The sequence below is a fragment of the Tupaia chinensis genome, unplaced genomic scaffold, assembly GCF_000334495.1.
Source record: "Tupaia chinensis unplaced genomic scaffold, TupChi_1.0 Scaffold144171_2, whole genome shotgun sequence".
In the NCBI taxonomy this organism is placed as follows: domain Eukaryota; kingdom Metazoa; phylum Chordata; class Mammalia; order Scandentia; family Tupaiidae; genus Tupaia; species Tupaia belangeri.
In genome coordinates this window covers 572385-587752 of record NW_006204028.1, presented here as the reverse complement: position 1 = coordinate 587752, position 15368 = coordinate 572385, and the positions used below count along the sequence as shown (strand labels likewise).

General features: G+C 50.6%; 2 protein-coding genes across 7 annotated transcripts in view; one reads left to right on the top strand and one right to left on the bottom strand.

The window, feature by feature from the left end:
- ABI3 (ABI family member 3) overlaps positions 1-6949 on the bottom strand; it is a 13943-nt gene extending 6994 nt beyond the window's left edge. Inside the window, exon 1 of the mRNA XM_006166161.3 lies at positions 6810-6949. Within this exon, the coding sequence (XP_006166223.1) occupies positions 6810-6926 (117 nt within the window). The 5' untranslated portion in view covers positions 6927-6949. The remainder of the gene's footprint in view (positions 1-6809) is intronic.
- A 121-nt stretch (positions 6950-7070) lies between these two features.
- GNGT2 (G protein subunit gamma transducin 2) lies at positions 7071-13330 on the top strand. 6 transcript variants are annotated; one of them, XM_027767328.1, is made up of 5 exons: positions 7071-7209; positions 8550-8639; positions 10430-10498; positions 11084-11188; positions 12704-13330. In XM_027767328.1, the coding sequence occupies exons 4-5, from the start codon at positions 11105-11107 to the stop codon at positions 12827-12829; spliced, it is 210 nt and encodes a 69-aa protein (XP_027623129.1). In that variant the 5' UTR covers positions 7071-7209; positions 8550-8639; positions 10430-10498; positions 11084-11104; the 3' UTR covers positions 12830-13330. The 6 variants fall into 6 exon arrangements, with proteins under 6 accessions (XP_027623129.1, XP_006166226.1, XP_027623130.1 ...); XM_027767329.1 differs by having other exon boundaries at positions 7117-7251; positions 10450-10498; XM_006166163.3 differs by having other exon boundaries at positions 7117-7251.
- The last annotated feature ends 2038 nt before the right edge of the window (positions 13331-15368 follow it).

Below are 15368 nucleotides of genomic sequence, written 5' to 3'. Positions count from 1 at the left end.
TTGGCTTGGGCCTGAAATACACACGGCCCTGGCCTGAGCCCAGACCTTCCACTGGGCCCTTGGCTGGGGGTGGGATGAAGGGGATCTAGGGAGGGTACGGGCTGCACTGACAGAAAATGGCACCCCTTAGACGTCTGAGGTGGCTTCCATAAGGATGATGGGGTAAAAGGAGAGACTCAGAGGACAGCCATGGTGAGTGGGTACAAGAGGGAGAGGGGCCCTGCTCAAGTCACCAAGCCAAAGATTGAGCTGAGATGACCTTACCACTGTCCTGAAGACTTCGGAATCAAGCTGTCCTTTTGGGGTTGAGGGGAGAATGGCAGAAAGGAAAAAGGAAGGGAACAGTGACTGAAGGAGATATTCTTTTTTTTTTTGCAATAGGGCACATGTGCTCGCCAGAGAGACAAAGCAATAAATCACCCCCAGGGGGATGGCCACACCGCAATCTGGGTAGTTAAGGCACTAGAGTCCCATATGACTGGCCATGGTTTGAGTCCCGGACCTGGTGACTTGCTTTCTGGGGCCAGCAGATGGTGAGGTAGTTAAGGCGCTGGACTCCCGTATGGCTAAACTGTGGTATGAATCCTGGACCTGGTGCCCTGCGTTCTCATCTTCCCTTTCTCTCTCTTTCTATCTCTGGTCAAAGTGAAAAATAATGACAAGTAAGATTAAATACATAAATCATTTTAAAAATCTTTTAGAGATTTTTTTTTGGAGAGGTTTTTGCTATAGGGCATGTGCGCTCGCCAGACAGACAGAGAGAGACAGAGAGACAGAAAGAGAGAAATCACCCCCCCCCCAGACATGGCCATTATGCTAACTGCTGGTCTCGAGCTTTTAAAGGCACAGTTTTGACACGAGGCTGCAGCGCGCAGATTGAGGGACTGAAGAATGTCCCGGGTTCCACTGGGGAAAGTCCTCTGAGGAATATCATGTAGGACACAGATGCTCACAGTAAGATTCAGGAGGAAACAGACATGTGGGAAATAAGAAAACTGGAGAAACCAATGGAAGATGCTCACCAGAGGACCAGAAGGAACATGTTACCCAGCAGTTCAAGCCAGATGTGTAGTGACAGTTTTGATGAAGAAAGTCAAAGAGACTATTGGAGGCCAAAGAATGAAATTTCTGGGACACTGGAAGATAATTTTCTTGTCTTTTCTTCCTTCCTTTCTTTCCTATTTTTTTTTTTTAGAGAGAGATTTTTGCTATAGAACACATGCATTTGCCAGAGAGACAGAAAGTGAGAGATCACCCCCCAAGGGGCATGGCCACGTGCAATCCCTTCTCCTCTTGGGAGGGGACATACATGCGCAGACGGGAAAGTGGCTACAGATGAAAAGTTTGCTGAGCACTCAGAGGGTGACTAAAAGGGGAAGAAATATTCTTATTTCCCACTTGATTGGGATATTTGCAGCTCTTAGCTTAAAACTCATGCTGGTCTTGGGATTGAGGCATGGCCATTTCCCTGGGTGTGGGGTGGGGGTGTGATTGCTCAGTTTCTGTCTCTCTGTTGAGTGCACATGCCTTCAGCAAAAATCTCTAAAAGACTTTGGGGACCAGCAGTTAGTGTAATGGCTATGTCACTGGACTCCCACGTAGTCGACCGCGGTTCGTGTCCCGGACCCGGTGGCTTAAAACTCACGCCGGGTGCGTGTGCGTGCGCGTGCGTGCCCAAGATCCTGAGAGGAGAATGGAAGAGAAGGGATTGCAGCGTGACCATTCCCCCCGGGGGGTGATTTCTCGCTTTTTGTCTCTCTGTCTCTCTGGTGAGCGCACACGCTCTATAGCAAAAACCTCTCCAAAAAAAAAAGGAAAGAAAAGAAAAGAAAAGCTCCCCCAGCCACTCTTGTGCTCCTCGTTTAACTCCAGTCTGCAGGTTGGTATTTGGAACTCAGGTAAGGAAACTGAGGCCCAGAACTGAGTGACTTCAATCATTCAAACCCTTCCCAATACACAGGGAATAAAATCCAAACCATGGTCTACATACGGCCTGTCCGGGTCTGGCTCCTGCCCTTCTCTTCCTGCTCATCCCGTCACCCTCTTACTTACACAGCTCGTCACGTTGGCCAAAGGGTTTCTATTCCTGAACAAGCTAGATTGTTTCCACCCCAGGGCCTTTGTACTTTTTTATAAAGAGGTTTTTGACAATAGGGCATGTGCTTGCCAAAGAAAGAGACACGGAGACAGTGAGAGGGGAAGTAAGAAATCACTCCCCAGGGGATGACCATGCTGCATTCCCTTTTCCTCCATTCTCCTGGGCACGCTTGTACATGCAACCTGCATGATTTTCAAGTCACCGAGCCTGTGACTTGAACCACGGTCAGCCATGTGGGAACCCAGCGACATAACCACTATGCCACCTGCTGGCCCCTATACTTATTCTTAGAATCCTTCTCATTAGAAGAGCTCAGCATCTCATAGACATCTTTGCTCACCGCCCTCAGATTTCCCTAGCCCACCGCTCTATTTCTCTGCCGTATTTACCCTGAGCTTTTTCTTTGTGGCATTGAGCTTTATCGGTGTTATTTATCTATAACTTTCACTCCCTCCGACTAAAATGAAAGTGTCACGAGAGCAGGGAGCGTGTTTCATTTATCTGGGAACAGCCTTAGTCACACAGTGGATACTTAGTACATTTGCAGGTGTGAGATAATTAACATTGTAGGGAACCCAAGCACTCGCTGGGCACCGGCCGACTGTGCGCCAGGCACCATGTGCGTCCTGGCCGGGATCACACCACCAGTCAGTGGAGGAAGGGTGGACAAGGAATGCCTGAAGATGTACGAGGCTTTTTCGGTGCCTGATGGGACCATGAGGGCTGGGACAAAACTTCCCTGTTCTTTTGTTCCCCAAGCAGCTTCCTCATCGTGGGTGGGATCATGGGGTGCTGTGCTCTGGCCTCTACCTTTCTTTGAGGGACAGAGGGTCAGTGGAGGTGATTCTTGGCAGGCCCAGTGGTCTGACAGGCAAGATTGCACACTAGGGTATCCTTGCGTGGGCCCTCAGGTACCTCCTCAGGGCCACTCGGTAGACATCAGACTTGGAAACTACCCGGGAGAGATCTGGATGCAGCCTCTGTAACCTGAGCCAAAACCTTCTAGAATCCTCATGCTATGATTCTCCGCTCCCTGTGTTTCTATTCCAATAGTGGAAATAGAGGCTCATTTGTATGCAGTTTACATCTCATCAGCATTTGTCACCAAGAGCCTTGACTAGGCAAAGAAATCAACTAGGGATGTTGATATCGGGAAATAGAGCAGGTCTTGTTCTAGTTCAAGCACTTCCTTTAATCAGTGAGGAAACAGGCCCCGAATGGAGTAGCAGCTACTCCTCCATCTCACCCCGATTTCTTTTTTTTAAAAAAAGTTTGTTTATCTATTTATTGTGAGAGATTTTTGCTACAGGGCATAGGCGTTCACCGGACAGAGAGAAACAGAGAGACAGAAAGCAAGAAATCATTCCCCACGGGGGATGACAATGCAATCCCTTCTCCTCCATTCTCCCCTCAGGATTTTTGGGCATGCACGCACACGGCCAGCGTGAGTTTCAAGCAGCCAGGTTCGGGACTCAAACCGCGGTCGACCATGTGGGAGTCCAGCGACACAACCACTACACCATCTGCTGGTTCCTATTTATTATGATGATTTTCAAGCCACCAGGTCCAGGCGCGAATCATGGTCAGCCATGTGGAGATCCAGCACCTTAACCACCACACCACCTGCTGGCCCCTCTACTCCAATTGCTTAGCTTGCCTCCCCTCTATAATGTCCCATGTGGGGACAGAACTGGCTTGTGATATTGTCAGCCCCAGCAGGAACAGTGTCTGCTTGGGCCCAGCTCTGGGTGCTGCCAGCCTAGATGCCTATTGACCTTTGGCCTTGGTCTTGGCCTAAAGTTGAGTCTGGAGGCGCTAGGGTTTGGGGTCTGTCTGTCTGAGAGCTCGTTTATCATGCTAGAAAAACACCCCAAAAAAAAAAAAAAAAAAAAAAAAAAAAAAAAAAAAAAAACACCTGCAGTTGACCCCAGTCTGCCCTCCCCCTTTCCCACAGGTTTTCTGACACCTGGCTGGGGTGGACAGAGAGAAGGTGGGGGTGCGAATAGAGGAGAAGGGAACATCCAAAACCTTCCTAAGCATCTGTTCCCCAAAGATCCTCAGAGATGGCCTGGTTGTGTGGTCTAATAGCGTTCTGTGTGAAGGAAGCAGGAGTCCAGGGATTAGGACCTGGGTCAAGGTTTTCGATGCCTTGCATGCTTTTGTTGTTTTTGCTTTCTTTTCTTTTCTTTTTTTTTTCCTATTGTAGGGCATGAGCACTTGTCAGAGATAGAGACAGATAGCTGTGAAGATGTTGAGTGAGCCTTCTGCAATTGAGTAAGTGAGAAAGCACCCTGCAGGGGGGACAGCCACACTGTAATCCCATCTCCAGTCGCCTCTTGAGGGTTTGGGCACACCACTAATGTGCCCAGTGTATTTTTCAAGCCGCCGGGTCTGGGACTCGAACTATGCTGTTGGCCGTGTGGGATCCAACTGCCATAATCTTCATGCCATCTGCTGTCCCACCTTGAGTGTTTTTGCAAAGGCTACTTTACTTCACTAGAATTGAATTTTATTATCCACATGGGTCTTTCATCTTTCCAATTATTATTAATAATAATAGCTGCTATTTATCCTGCCTTAAAAAAGTTATTTATCAGGACCAGCAGTTGGCGTAATGGCTATATCGCCGGACTCCCATGTAGTTAACTGTGGTTCGAGTCTCGGACCCGGTGGCTTAAAACTCATGCCAGGCGTGTGTACATGCATGCCCAAGATCCAGAGAAGAGAATGGAGGAGAAGGGATTGCAGCATGGCCATCCCTCCTGGGGGGCGATTTCTCGCTTTCTATCTCTCTGTCTTTCTCTGTCTTTCTGGCAAGCACACGTGCCCTATAGGAAAAACTTCTCCAAAAAAATAAAAATTATTTATTTCCATGGGAGAGTGAGACAGGCACCCCCAAGAGGGCCTTTACACTGTAATCCACCCCTAGTCTCAGCTAGCCCAAATCACAGGCGTATGTGTGCACTCCATGTGCTCAGGGAGGTGCCAGGACCCAAACCTAGGACCTTTCCCATGTGAGTTCAGCTGCGTTACTGCTATGCTACCACCTGGCCTTATCCTGTCCTTCTTAAGGGGCTGGCACTGTGCTAAATGTTTTACTATATTATCACACTTAACCTGTACAACCATCCCTGCAGGAAGGTAGAAGAATCAGAGGGGAAATTGGCCGTAGGTCTCGTAATCGATAGGTGGCAGAGCTGGAAACTGGACTCAGATCTCCACAATCCTAAATCTTAGGTGCACATTGTGTATGCAATGAGAATCCACCCAGAACTGCTTTAAGATGTACAAAAGTTGGGGCCAGCAGGTGGTGTGGTGGTGGGGGTCCTAGACTCCCACATGGTCAACTATGGTTCGAGTCCTGGACCTGGTGGCTTGCTTTCTCACTCTCTCTCTCTCTCTCTCTCTCTCTGGTGCATGCACATGCCTTATAGCAAATTAAACATAATAACAATAATAATAATAATAAATACAATTAAATAATTAATTTTTAAAAAGATGTGCAAAAGTTGTGGAAAGAATGGAAAAGACTGTTTTTATCCTTATCTGCAGGAGAAGGCAAAGAAGAGAGGTTTATCTGATAGTACTGGTGTTCAACGCTAGGAGACAGGAGCTGGTTTGTAAGCCACAGTCCATCTTGAATACGAAATGCTCACTCAGCACCTGCAACATTGTCAGCTCAAGGGTTAAGAAGTGGGCTCTGCAGGACCAGCAGTTGGCATAATGGCTATGTTGCTGGACTCCCATGTAGTCGACCGTGGTTCAAGTACCAGACCCGGTGGCTTAAATTCACACCAGGTGCATGTGCATGCGTACCCAGGATCTCCAGAGGAGAATGGAGGAGAAGGGATTGCTGCATGGCCATCCCCCTGGGGAGTGATTTCTCACTTTCTGTCTCTGTCTCTATCTTTCTGGCAAGCGCACACACCCTATAGCAAAAACCTCTCAAAAAAAAAAAAATTATGCAGGGAGGTAGAGAGGAAAAAGGTTGGGCATCAGATGTCAGAAGAAGGTCACACATAGGGCTGTGTGACCTTGAACAAGTTCTCACATTCATAAAGCAGGAAAGCACCTGTCTCACAGGGTAGTCGTGAGGATTAATAAAACAGCAGAGTGTTCGATTGTGGTTAGGTTCCCCTGCCCTCCTGCCTTTTGGTGTGGGGAGCTACATCCTCAGTCCTGAGACAGCCACGTAACTTGCCAAACTATTCTAGAACGCCACCCTCTTCATCTGTGCTGGAGGCCTCCCAACAGTCATGCTGTCTGTCTGGCCGCCTCTGCGTCAGACCCCTCTCTAACCCAGTCTGCTCTGAGTTCTCACGGCGCTTCCTCAAATAGCAGGGAAAGAACTCCTTTCCCTTGGCCGTCTCAAGTTCGCCACAATGTTTGGGAAGTTCTGAACTCTCACCTGGAGCCAGGCTGAAAAGAGAATGATGCCCCAGCATGTGTGCAAGGATCAGGTCTTTGTGTCTCTGGGGTGGCTTCCCAGAGGAGATGAGGTGGGGTGAAACCTGAGAACAAGATGGAATGGTGCTGCCTGTCCTGGAGGCCTCCGAGGCTCCGGAGAGAAGAGAGCACAGTGGGGACTTGGGCCGTGTGGTGGTGGTGGTGGTGTGTGTGTGTGTGTGGGGGGGGCTCCCGTGGCATCCCGGAGGGCTGGGCTGGGTCCGTCAGGGGCTGGGGTACCCAGGCCTGCACCAGCTCCACCTACCTGTACGTAGTTGTCCTCGCAGTAGTCGGCCACCCGCAGCAGGGCACTGTGGTTGCTCCGCAGAGCCTCCCGGCCCGTGGGGATCTCAAACTCCTGCAGCTGCTGCAGCTCTGCCATCACCCCAGCCTCTGTCTGCTCCCCAGGGAGCGCACTGGTTTCGAGTCTCGCCCTGCCCTTGATTGGTTGTGCTGCCTCCCCTCCCTCTTACTGCTTTTGGTTTCCTCTGTGTGAGAGACCCAGACCTGCCCGCAAAGGGCAGGCATGCTCACTCCCCGACAGGAGGAAGTCGTCAGTCCCTGCTCCCTGGGCCTGCGCCTCTGTCCCCAGCCCAGAGGAAGGGGGAAGCCAGGGGCCTGTTTGGGGGCCCAGTCCCCGATCCCACCCAGCAGAGGAAGCCAAGGTCGGGTGACTGCAATTGCTCCTGGTCCCGGAGAGGAAACTGGTCGGTGGGGGGATGGGGTGGGACACCGAGGAGGAAGGGGCTGGCCTGCTGGGGGGTGGTGGTGGGTGTGGATTTTCCACTCATGGAAGGGGGAGGAAAGGCAGAGGGTGGGGGCTTCCTTGGGAAGCTCAGGGATGAGTCACCAAGGGATAAGGGAGTGGAGAGTGGATAGGATATGGAGACCAGTCATACTGGGGGGGGACGGGGGGACAATGCAGAAACAATGGAAAACGGCCAACACAGCAGCAGAGGACTCGGGTTGGACACCAGGAAGGCACAGCCAGGGGTTCCTGGAGACGTGGCATTAAGCTCATGTAGAGTCATGTACCAGCTACACATGCCCCATAGTGCACGGAGGCAGGACAAGGTGAAGCTGACCGAGTGCAGTGTGAGGGTTACAGATTAGACCACAGGAAGAACGTGGATTTGAGAAACACCAGGCTCAAATTCCAGATTAACTTGGCGTTAGGAAGCAGCAGCAACAGAGCGCAGGAGCCTGGCTCAGTGCAAGGTCTAGTGCATGCATTAACAGGGCAATTGGGCCAGACAACTGTGGGTGGGGCAGAGTTTGCTAGAGTGGACCCCCGGCCTCTCCCAGCCCCTCCTGCCATCCAGTCTGTCATCCTAGAGGTGGATTGAGAGGATCCCTCACTGACCACCCTCGGTTTCACTGCCCGAGAGGGATCCTGCTGGTTGTACAAGTGTCAGCCAGAGCAGGAGCTCAGGGCCTGTTAAATGGCATAGCTCTCACGTGGTCCTGGGAGGACCAAGAGGAAGACCGGGATGTGGACCCTGTGCTCGGCACGACAGATTGGGGAGAGTCACACTCAGGGCTCAGGGGAGGCTGGCGGCAAAGAACTGGGACAAAGCCACCAGCATCGCAAGCGAGGAGTAGGTTCTGACTAATGAGAAAATGAAGAGTGAGTGAGGAAATCCTTGGAGGGTGAACTTGTGGGGACCCGAGGGGACACATGGGCTTCCTGGATGAGAGAAGGCAGGGAGAGGAAGCACGTGGGGCTGCAGGTGGGCACTGGGGCAATAGGACCCTGGGGGCTCTAAGGTGGGAGGGGTGATTAAGGAAGGGCTGCTGCTGAGCAGGCTGATGAGAAGGTGGCTCAGAGGCAGGCAGGCTGAAGGTGGCCTCTGTGTGCTGTTTGTCTTTGTGGGGAGAATGTCAGTGTCTTTGCTCTGGTGACAGAGAGGGCTTGGAGACTCAGGCAGTGATGGGCTTAGACCTTGAGCCTATGATCAGCTTAGGCTTCAGAGACTTTGGTCCAGACCATCTGCTTTATCCAAAGATTTTCAGCTGATGAAGTAGCTCGGAGGCTCAAACCCCATCTTGTCTGGGTCCAGGACAAGTGACTTGGAGTGCGTCTCTTCCCTGGCAGGTAAGAGGGGCTGAGGTTGCCCTGGGCTGGGGACTAGTCTTAGTATTATTGAGGTTAGGCACCAGACAGACCTTCCTGATAACCCTGCAGTGATAATACTAACATTATTATTGATAATAATAATGATTGTTATTGTCGTTATTGTTAAATAATAAATAATGTATTAAGTATTCCTTATGTACCAGGCAGTGTATTAAATTTTTTTTTTTTTTGGTCCAGCCTCAGTGGTGCAGTTGGTAGCATAAAGAACTGCAGTGCTGGGACCAGCAGTTGGCGTAATGGCTGTGTCACTGGACTCCCATGTAGTCGACCATGGTTTGAGTCCCAGACCCAGTGGCTTAAACTCACCGGGTGCATGTGCATGTGTGCCCAAGATCCCGAGAAGAGAATGGAGGAGAAGAGATTGTGGCGTGGCCATCCTCCCTGGGGGGGTGATTTCTCGCTTTCTGGCTCTCTTTCGCTCTCTGTCGTGCTGGTGAACACATGCGTCCCATAGCAAAAACTTCTCAAAAAAAAAATTAAAAAAAAAAAAAGACCTGCAGTGCTAGAAGCCATGTAGGTGACTGAGGGTTCAGATCCCCAGTCAACCAGAAAATGCACCAGGTATGCACGTGCCTAAGACCTGTATGGGCTGGAGGGCTGTGGGAAGCAGGATGACAAGACCCTGGTGAGGATGCCTCTGTCTCTTGTCTCTCTCTTTCTAGTACACACTCACACAAATTTTAAAAATGTATTTTAGGGACCAGCAGGTGGCGTGGTGGTTGAGGTACTGGATTCACATGTGGTTGACCATGATTTGAGTCCCAGACCCGGCAGCTTGAAACTCATGCTGGGCACGTGTGTGTGTGTGTGTGTGTGTGCCTAAAATCCCAAGAGGAGAGTGGAGGTGAAGGGATTGTGATGTGGCCATCCCTCTGGGGGGTGATTTCTCACTTTCTGTCTCTCTGTCTCTCTGTCTCTCTGTCTCTCTCTCTCTCTCTAGTGAGTACATGTGCCATCAAGCTTCAAGCTTGCTGTAGGAACTCACAGCAGGCTGAGTTCAGAATAATGAACGACGTCAAGGTGAAAGCAAAAACAAACAAACAAAAACTCTGAAAATAAAGTACTTTAGGGCCAGCTGGTATGGTGGTTTAGGTGACTAGATTCCACATGGCTGACTATATGGTTCAAATCCTGGCCCCGGAGGCTCACACAACATGCCGGACGTGTGTGCGTGCATGCTTGCCCAAAATCCCAAGAAGGGAATGGAGGAGAATGGGGTGTTAGCATTGCCATCCTTCCTAGGGAGTGCCTTCTCACTCCCCCCCACACCCGTCTCACTCTAGTGAGTGCACATGCCTTGTAGCAAATTAAAAAAGAAAATCTAAAAAATATTTTTATACATTACTTTCTAGTCCCCTATTTTTTTTTTCTTTTTATGAGAAATGGAGGAAGACAGCGACAGAGATAGATCTTGCCGATGGTGTTTACTGTCCTGATTACTGAATCCTTCCCACAGTGGCTCACTGTGTTGCAAGCTTCCCAGTTAGCTGGGATTACAGGCCAGTGTGCTCTGCTCGGCATGTTCAGGTTGACCTGAGAACTGAACCCTGGTCTCCAGTGCAGCTGCCATCCTCCCAAGCGGTGGTGCTACCTATGCATCACCTTGGCTGGGCCTGGTTGGTGCATATGGGGAAACTCAGCCTCAAGAAAGTCGTGTCACTGCCTCAGGCCACACAGTGAGGATACGGCAGGGCTGGGATCAGAGCGGGAGGCCGGCAGGCTCCAGAGCCCATTCTCTTGACCACTAGGGTATACTCTGCCTTGCCAGGATCTGGAGACCAATAAGAAAACTTCTACCTGAGTCATGAAGTGAAACAGTAAGTTTGCTTCTCAAATCTTCCTCACTGGAAGAAACTTCTGGGCTGGCCCAGTGGCCTAGTGGATCCCACATGGCTGACTACACAGTTTGAATCCCAGTCCAGTGGCCTGAAAAGCACACCAGGACTGTGTACATGCACACCTAAAATTCCGAAAGGAGGGTAGAGTGGAGGAGACCTTGCATGTGGCCATACCCCAATCAGGGGTGCTTCTCCTCTCCCTCTCCCTCGCTCTGTGTCCCTGGTGAGCAAATACACCCTCTGGAAATCAAAAGGAAAGAAGGAAGGGAGGAGGGAAGGGAAGAAGGGGAAAGAAAGAGAAGAGAAGAGATGCCTTCGTTTTCTTCCTAGACAGGTCCTGTCTAAGGGCGAAGGTTGTGCCTGCTCCATGGACGGGGAGCTTCCTCTCCTGCTGACCCGACTCCTGTTAGACTGATGGCAGGCAGGCCAGACGGGTGGCATGAACACGTGTGGAACGACGAGGTTCCTGCACTGAAGGATGTGGCAGGAATGTAGAAGCTGAGGTGTGGAGGGAGCTGGAAATGCCGATGGTGTTTACAGTCCCGGTTACTGACTCCTTCCCAGCACCAGGTCTGACCAGGCAGGATGGCGCAGGATCTCAGTGAGAAGGACATACTGAAAATGGAGGTGGAGCAGCTGAAGAAGGAAGTGAAGAACACGAGGGAGCCGGTGAGCCTCCTTCCCTGCCCTGCTCTCATCTCCATCCCACCCGGTTCTTGTAGAGCTGGGACACAAAGGAGGAAGAGGGAGGTTGGGTGGGGGGTCAGAGGTTAGGTAGAGGAAGCCAGATCCTACATGGCCAATTAAGATTTGAATTTCAGCCCCACTGGCTTGAAAAACACACCCTGGGACCAGCAGATGGCATGATGGTTATGTCATTGGCCTCCCACAGAGTCCACTGCAGTTCGAGTCCCGGACTTGGTGGCTTAAAACTCACGCCAGCACATATATGTGCATGCCCAAAATCCCGAGAGGATTGTGTGGTTGCCACCTCCCCCCCAACCCCGGGGGATTATTTCTCACTTTCTCTCTCTCTCTCTCTGTCTCTTAGGTGAGCATGTTAACCCTATAGCAAAAATCTCCCTAGGGAAAAAAAAAAGAAAAAGAAAAACACACCCTGGGGCTGGCAGGTGGCATGGTGGTTAAGGCTCTGGACTTCCACACGACTGATTATGGTTCAAATTCCAGGCCTGGAGGCTTGCTTTCTCACATTTCCTCTCTCATTCTCTCATTCTGTCTCTCTCTGGTCAAATTAAAAATTAAATAAAAATAGATAAATAATTTTTTTTTGAGAGGTTTTTGCTATAGGGCACATGTGCTCTCCAGAAAGACAGAGACAGAGAGTCAGAAAGCGAGAAATCACTCCCGGGGGTATGGCCACGCTTCAATTCCTTCTCCTCCATTCTCCTCTCAGAATCTTGGGCACGAACGCACATGCACCTGGCGTGAGTTTAAGCCAGCGAGTCTGCGACTCGAACCGTGGTCGACCACGTGGGAATCCAGCAACATAGCCATCATGCCAACTGCTGATCCTATAAATAAATAATGCTTAAACACACACACACCTTACACGTGTGTAAGCATGCCCAGGATCCTGATAGATGGAGAACTGAGAGAAAAAGGATACCGTGTGATCAGGCCCTATTGGAATGTTTTCTCTCTCTCTCTCTCTCTCTCTCTCTCATACCATGCACACACACCCTGGCATAAAAGTAATAAAAATAAATTTTAAATGGAAAAGAGGGGTAGATGTGGGACCAGAAGATAGAGTAGCGGTTACGCTCTGTCTCTCTGTCTCTGTCTCTCCAGCAAGTGTATGTGCCTTATAGTAAAATCTCTGCAAATAAATAAATAAAACAGGAGTAAGTGGGAACTTTCCAGGGCAGCAGGAGCACATGTATCTCTTAAGTGGGGTAGATGTCAAAGGAGCTGGGGTCTGAGTTCCTGAAGGTGCCCAGGAGAGCACCTTGGAGCCTGGCTGACCCCAGCATGTCAGCCCTGTCTCCAGGCTGGGCTTGGACAGGCATCCTGTGAAGGTGAGAGCTGGGGTGTGTGGGTCACCCCCCACATACATCTGCCTGTCCCTTTTGTCTTTCCCCCCTCCCACCTCTGTCCTCACCCTGACCAAGTCATGGATCCTGAGATATCAACAAGCCCCATCATCACCTTTGCGTATTCTTGCAGATTTCGAAGACAGGAAAAAACATCAAGGATTTTGTGGAGACCCAAGCAGCAAATGACCCTCTTCTCAAAGGCGTCCCTGAGGACAAGAATCCCTTCAAGGAGAAAGGTGGCTGTATGATTAGCTGACGGCCCCAGAGCCCCAAGTATCTGCCCCTCCTTACCCAGGACCACGTGCCCTAGGGCATCTAGAGAACCAGTGGGTACCCCCTGTCTTAGAGAATAAGTGAGGAGACCTGGATAAGCACATTGTGAACCTACTCCCCAATCCCACCTTTCTCCCATCATCTCCACCTGCCGGGTCACGAGGACCCCCAGGAGAGCTCTGCTGGCTGAACAGCTGTCTCTGTGGGTGTGTGGGGGGCTGTGTGTGTGAAGAGCCTACAGTAACCGCCAACCAGAGGACAGACCTTAGGAAGCATCTGCTTCTCCCTCGGAAGCATCTTGCCCCTCCCCTCCCTTTCCCCCCAACACTCTCATCTAGAAGAACAGCACATCTCCCTCAGAGTAGTTTGAGTAGGGGGCTGGGCTGGGGGGGGTCCTTTTCCCCATCTCACGGTCTATCTTGTAGTCCTCTTCCCAGTCATGTAGCTCACCCCAGGTGGGTTGATGATAAAAAGCGTTTGTGAAGTCATGACTTCGTGATTTATTTAATATTGCTGAGTGTCTGCTCCGTGCTGGGAGCTCGGGGTAGAAGAGTGAGCGAGACTAACAAGGCGCCTCTGCCACGGGTGTTAGCAGGGAAGACACGCAGCAGTTTACAGTTATGTCAGTAATTGTGCCAAGGGGCGGGCAAGGCCACTGCGGGAACTCACGGCAGGCTGAGTCCAACCATGAACGAGGTCAAGGTGAGTGACAGCGGGAAGGGCACAGAGCACCCGGGACACTGGGTCAAATGCTGAAAGACCTTTCTGCGAGCTCGAGTTCGGCTGAGAACATTCATCTCCATCCTGAAGGCACTAGGAGACCTAGGAGGTGTTTAAGCAGCCAAAGGACAGGCTTCAAAGAGCAGAAGGGAGGCTGGGTCCTGCTAAGTGCTGAGGACACTGGAGAAGGCCCATCCCTGGGCCTTGTCAGCAGGGAGGGCACTGAATGAAGGAGCCACAAGTCGACATCCATGACACAATGTGTTGTGTATCAGAGAGGTCAGCGTGGAATGTGATGGGAGCCCATGGGAGGGCTACGTCACCCAGGGGAGGGGGTGGGTTGAATTCCTGGAGGAAGGACAGGGAAGCCTCTAGAAGGAATCCTAAAGGGTTAAATTGCAAAGGGGTGGGTGTTGGCCCTCCTGGTCAAAAGGGCAGCAAAACGGAGGCATAAATATGAGAAAAGAAAGAACTACGGTTTGAACACCAATCAGGTAGTTGGAAAATCAAGGAGACATAGACCCTCAGGAAATGTGCAGGAGTTGCAGGGGATGGGACAGGGAGGTTCTTGCTTGCTAAACAAACAAGCTTTTCTGTTGGGAGCGACTTGGTAATGTTAGAAGGAGATTTGCTTTTGGCCAAATTGAAAGGAGGGGAAACAGAGGAGGCAGAGAGGCTACCGGGAGAAGGCCTGAATCAGGGCAGCAGCTACAAGGCTAGGGTATGGGGTGGAGAAGTGAAATGAATTGAGAGTTCTTTGGGACACGGAATTTTCTTTCTTTCTTTCTTTCTTTTATTTCTAATAATTGGCTATAGGGAACATGAGCTCGCTGGAGAGACAGAGAGAGACAGGGACAAAAAGCAAGAAATCACCCCCCAGGAGGGAGGACCATATTGCAATCCACTCTCCTCCATTCTCCTCTTGGGATCCTGGGTATGCACACACACGCGCCCAGCACTAGTTTCAAGTTGCCAGATTAGGGACACAAACCACGGTCGACCACTTGGGAGTTCAGTGACATAACCATTACACCATCTGCTGGTCCCAAGAATTTTGGTTTTGTTTATCTTTTTCAATTTGCTATAGGGCACACAGGTTCCCCAGAGAGGGGAGGGAGAGAGAGAAAGTGAGAAAGCAAGCCACCAGGTCCAGGACTCAAACCACGGTCAGCCATGTGGGAGTCCAGAGCCTTAATCACATCACCTGCTGGCCCTGGGACACCGAGTTTTTAGAGCTTACCATCTCAGTGAATGATGGGTGGGAGAGAACTGTCAAAGATGAGTCCAAACTTCTAGCTTGAGTGGGGTGTTTGCTAGATAGGATTAAAAGTAAATTTCTGAAAACAAGCCTCCCACAATACAATGATCCTACCTACAGCTGCAAACTCAGCCTCTCTTCCCCCAAAGCATTTTAAGGGCAAGGTTGTGGGGCTGCTATGATCAGAATTCAGGACCTCCAATTCCCAGTTCCATCCCGACTCCAACTCACTATTCTGTACCCTAGAATAATCCAACCACTCCATACACTCCACTTCAAGAGAAGGCAGAGAAAAGGAATGAGAAAGAAAACATTTCAATACAATTATTTCAAACAGTGGGAGAAGGGGGCAGCCAGTGGTTAAGGTGACTGGAACCCACATGGCCAACCACACAGTTTGAGTCCCAGGTCCGGAGGTTTAAAAAACAGTCCAGGCACGGGTGCATGCATGCCCCCAAAGCCTAATGGGATGGTGAAATGGAGGGGAAGGGATTGCCTCATGACCACTCTCCACTGGAGGGTGCTCTCTCTCTCTCCTCTCTCT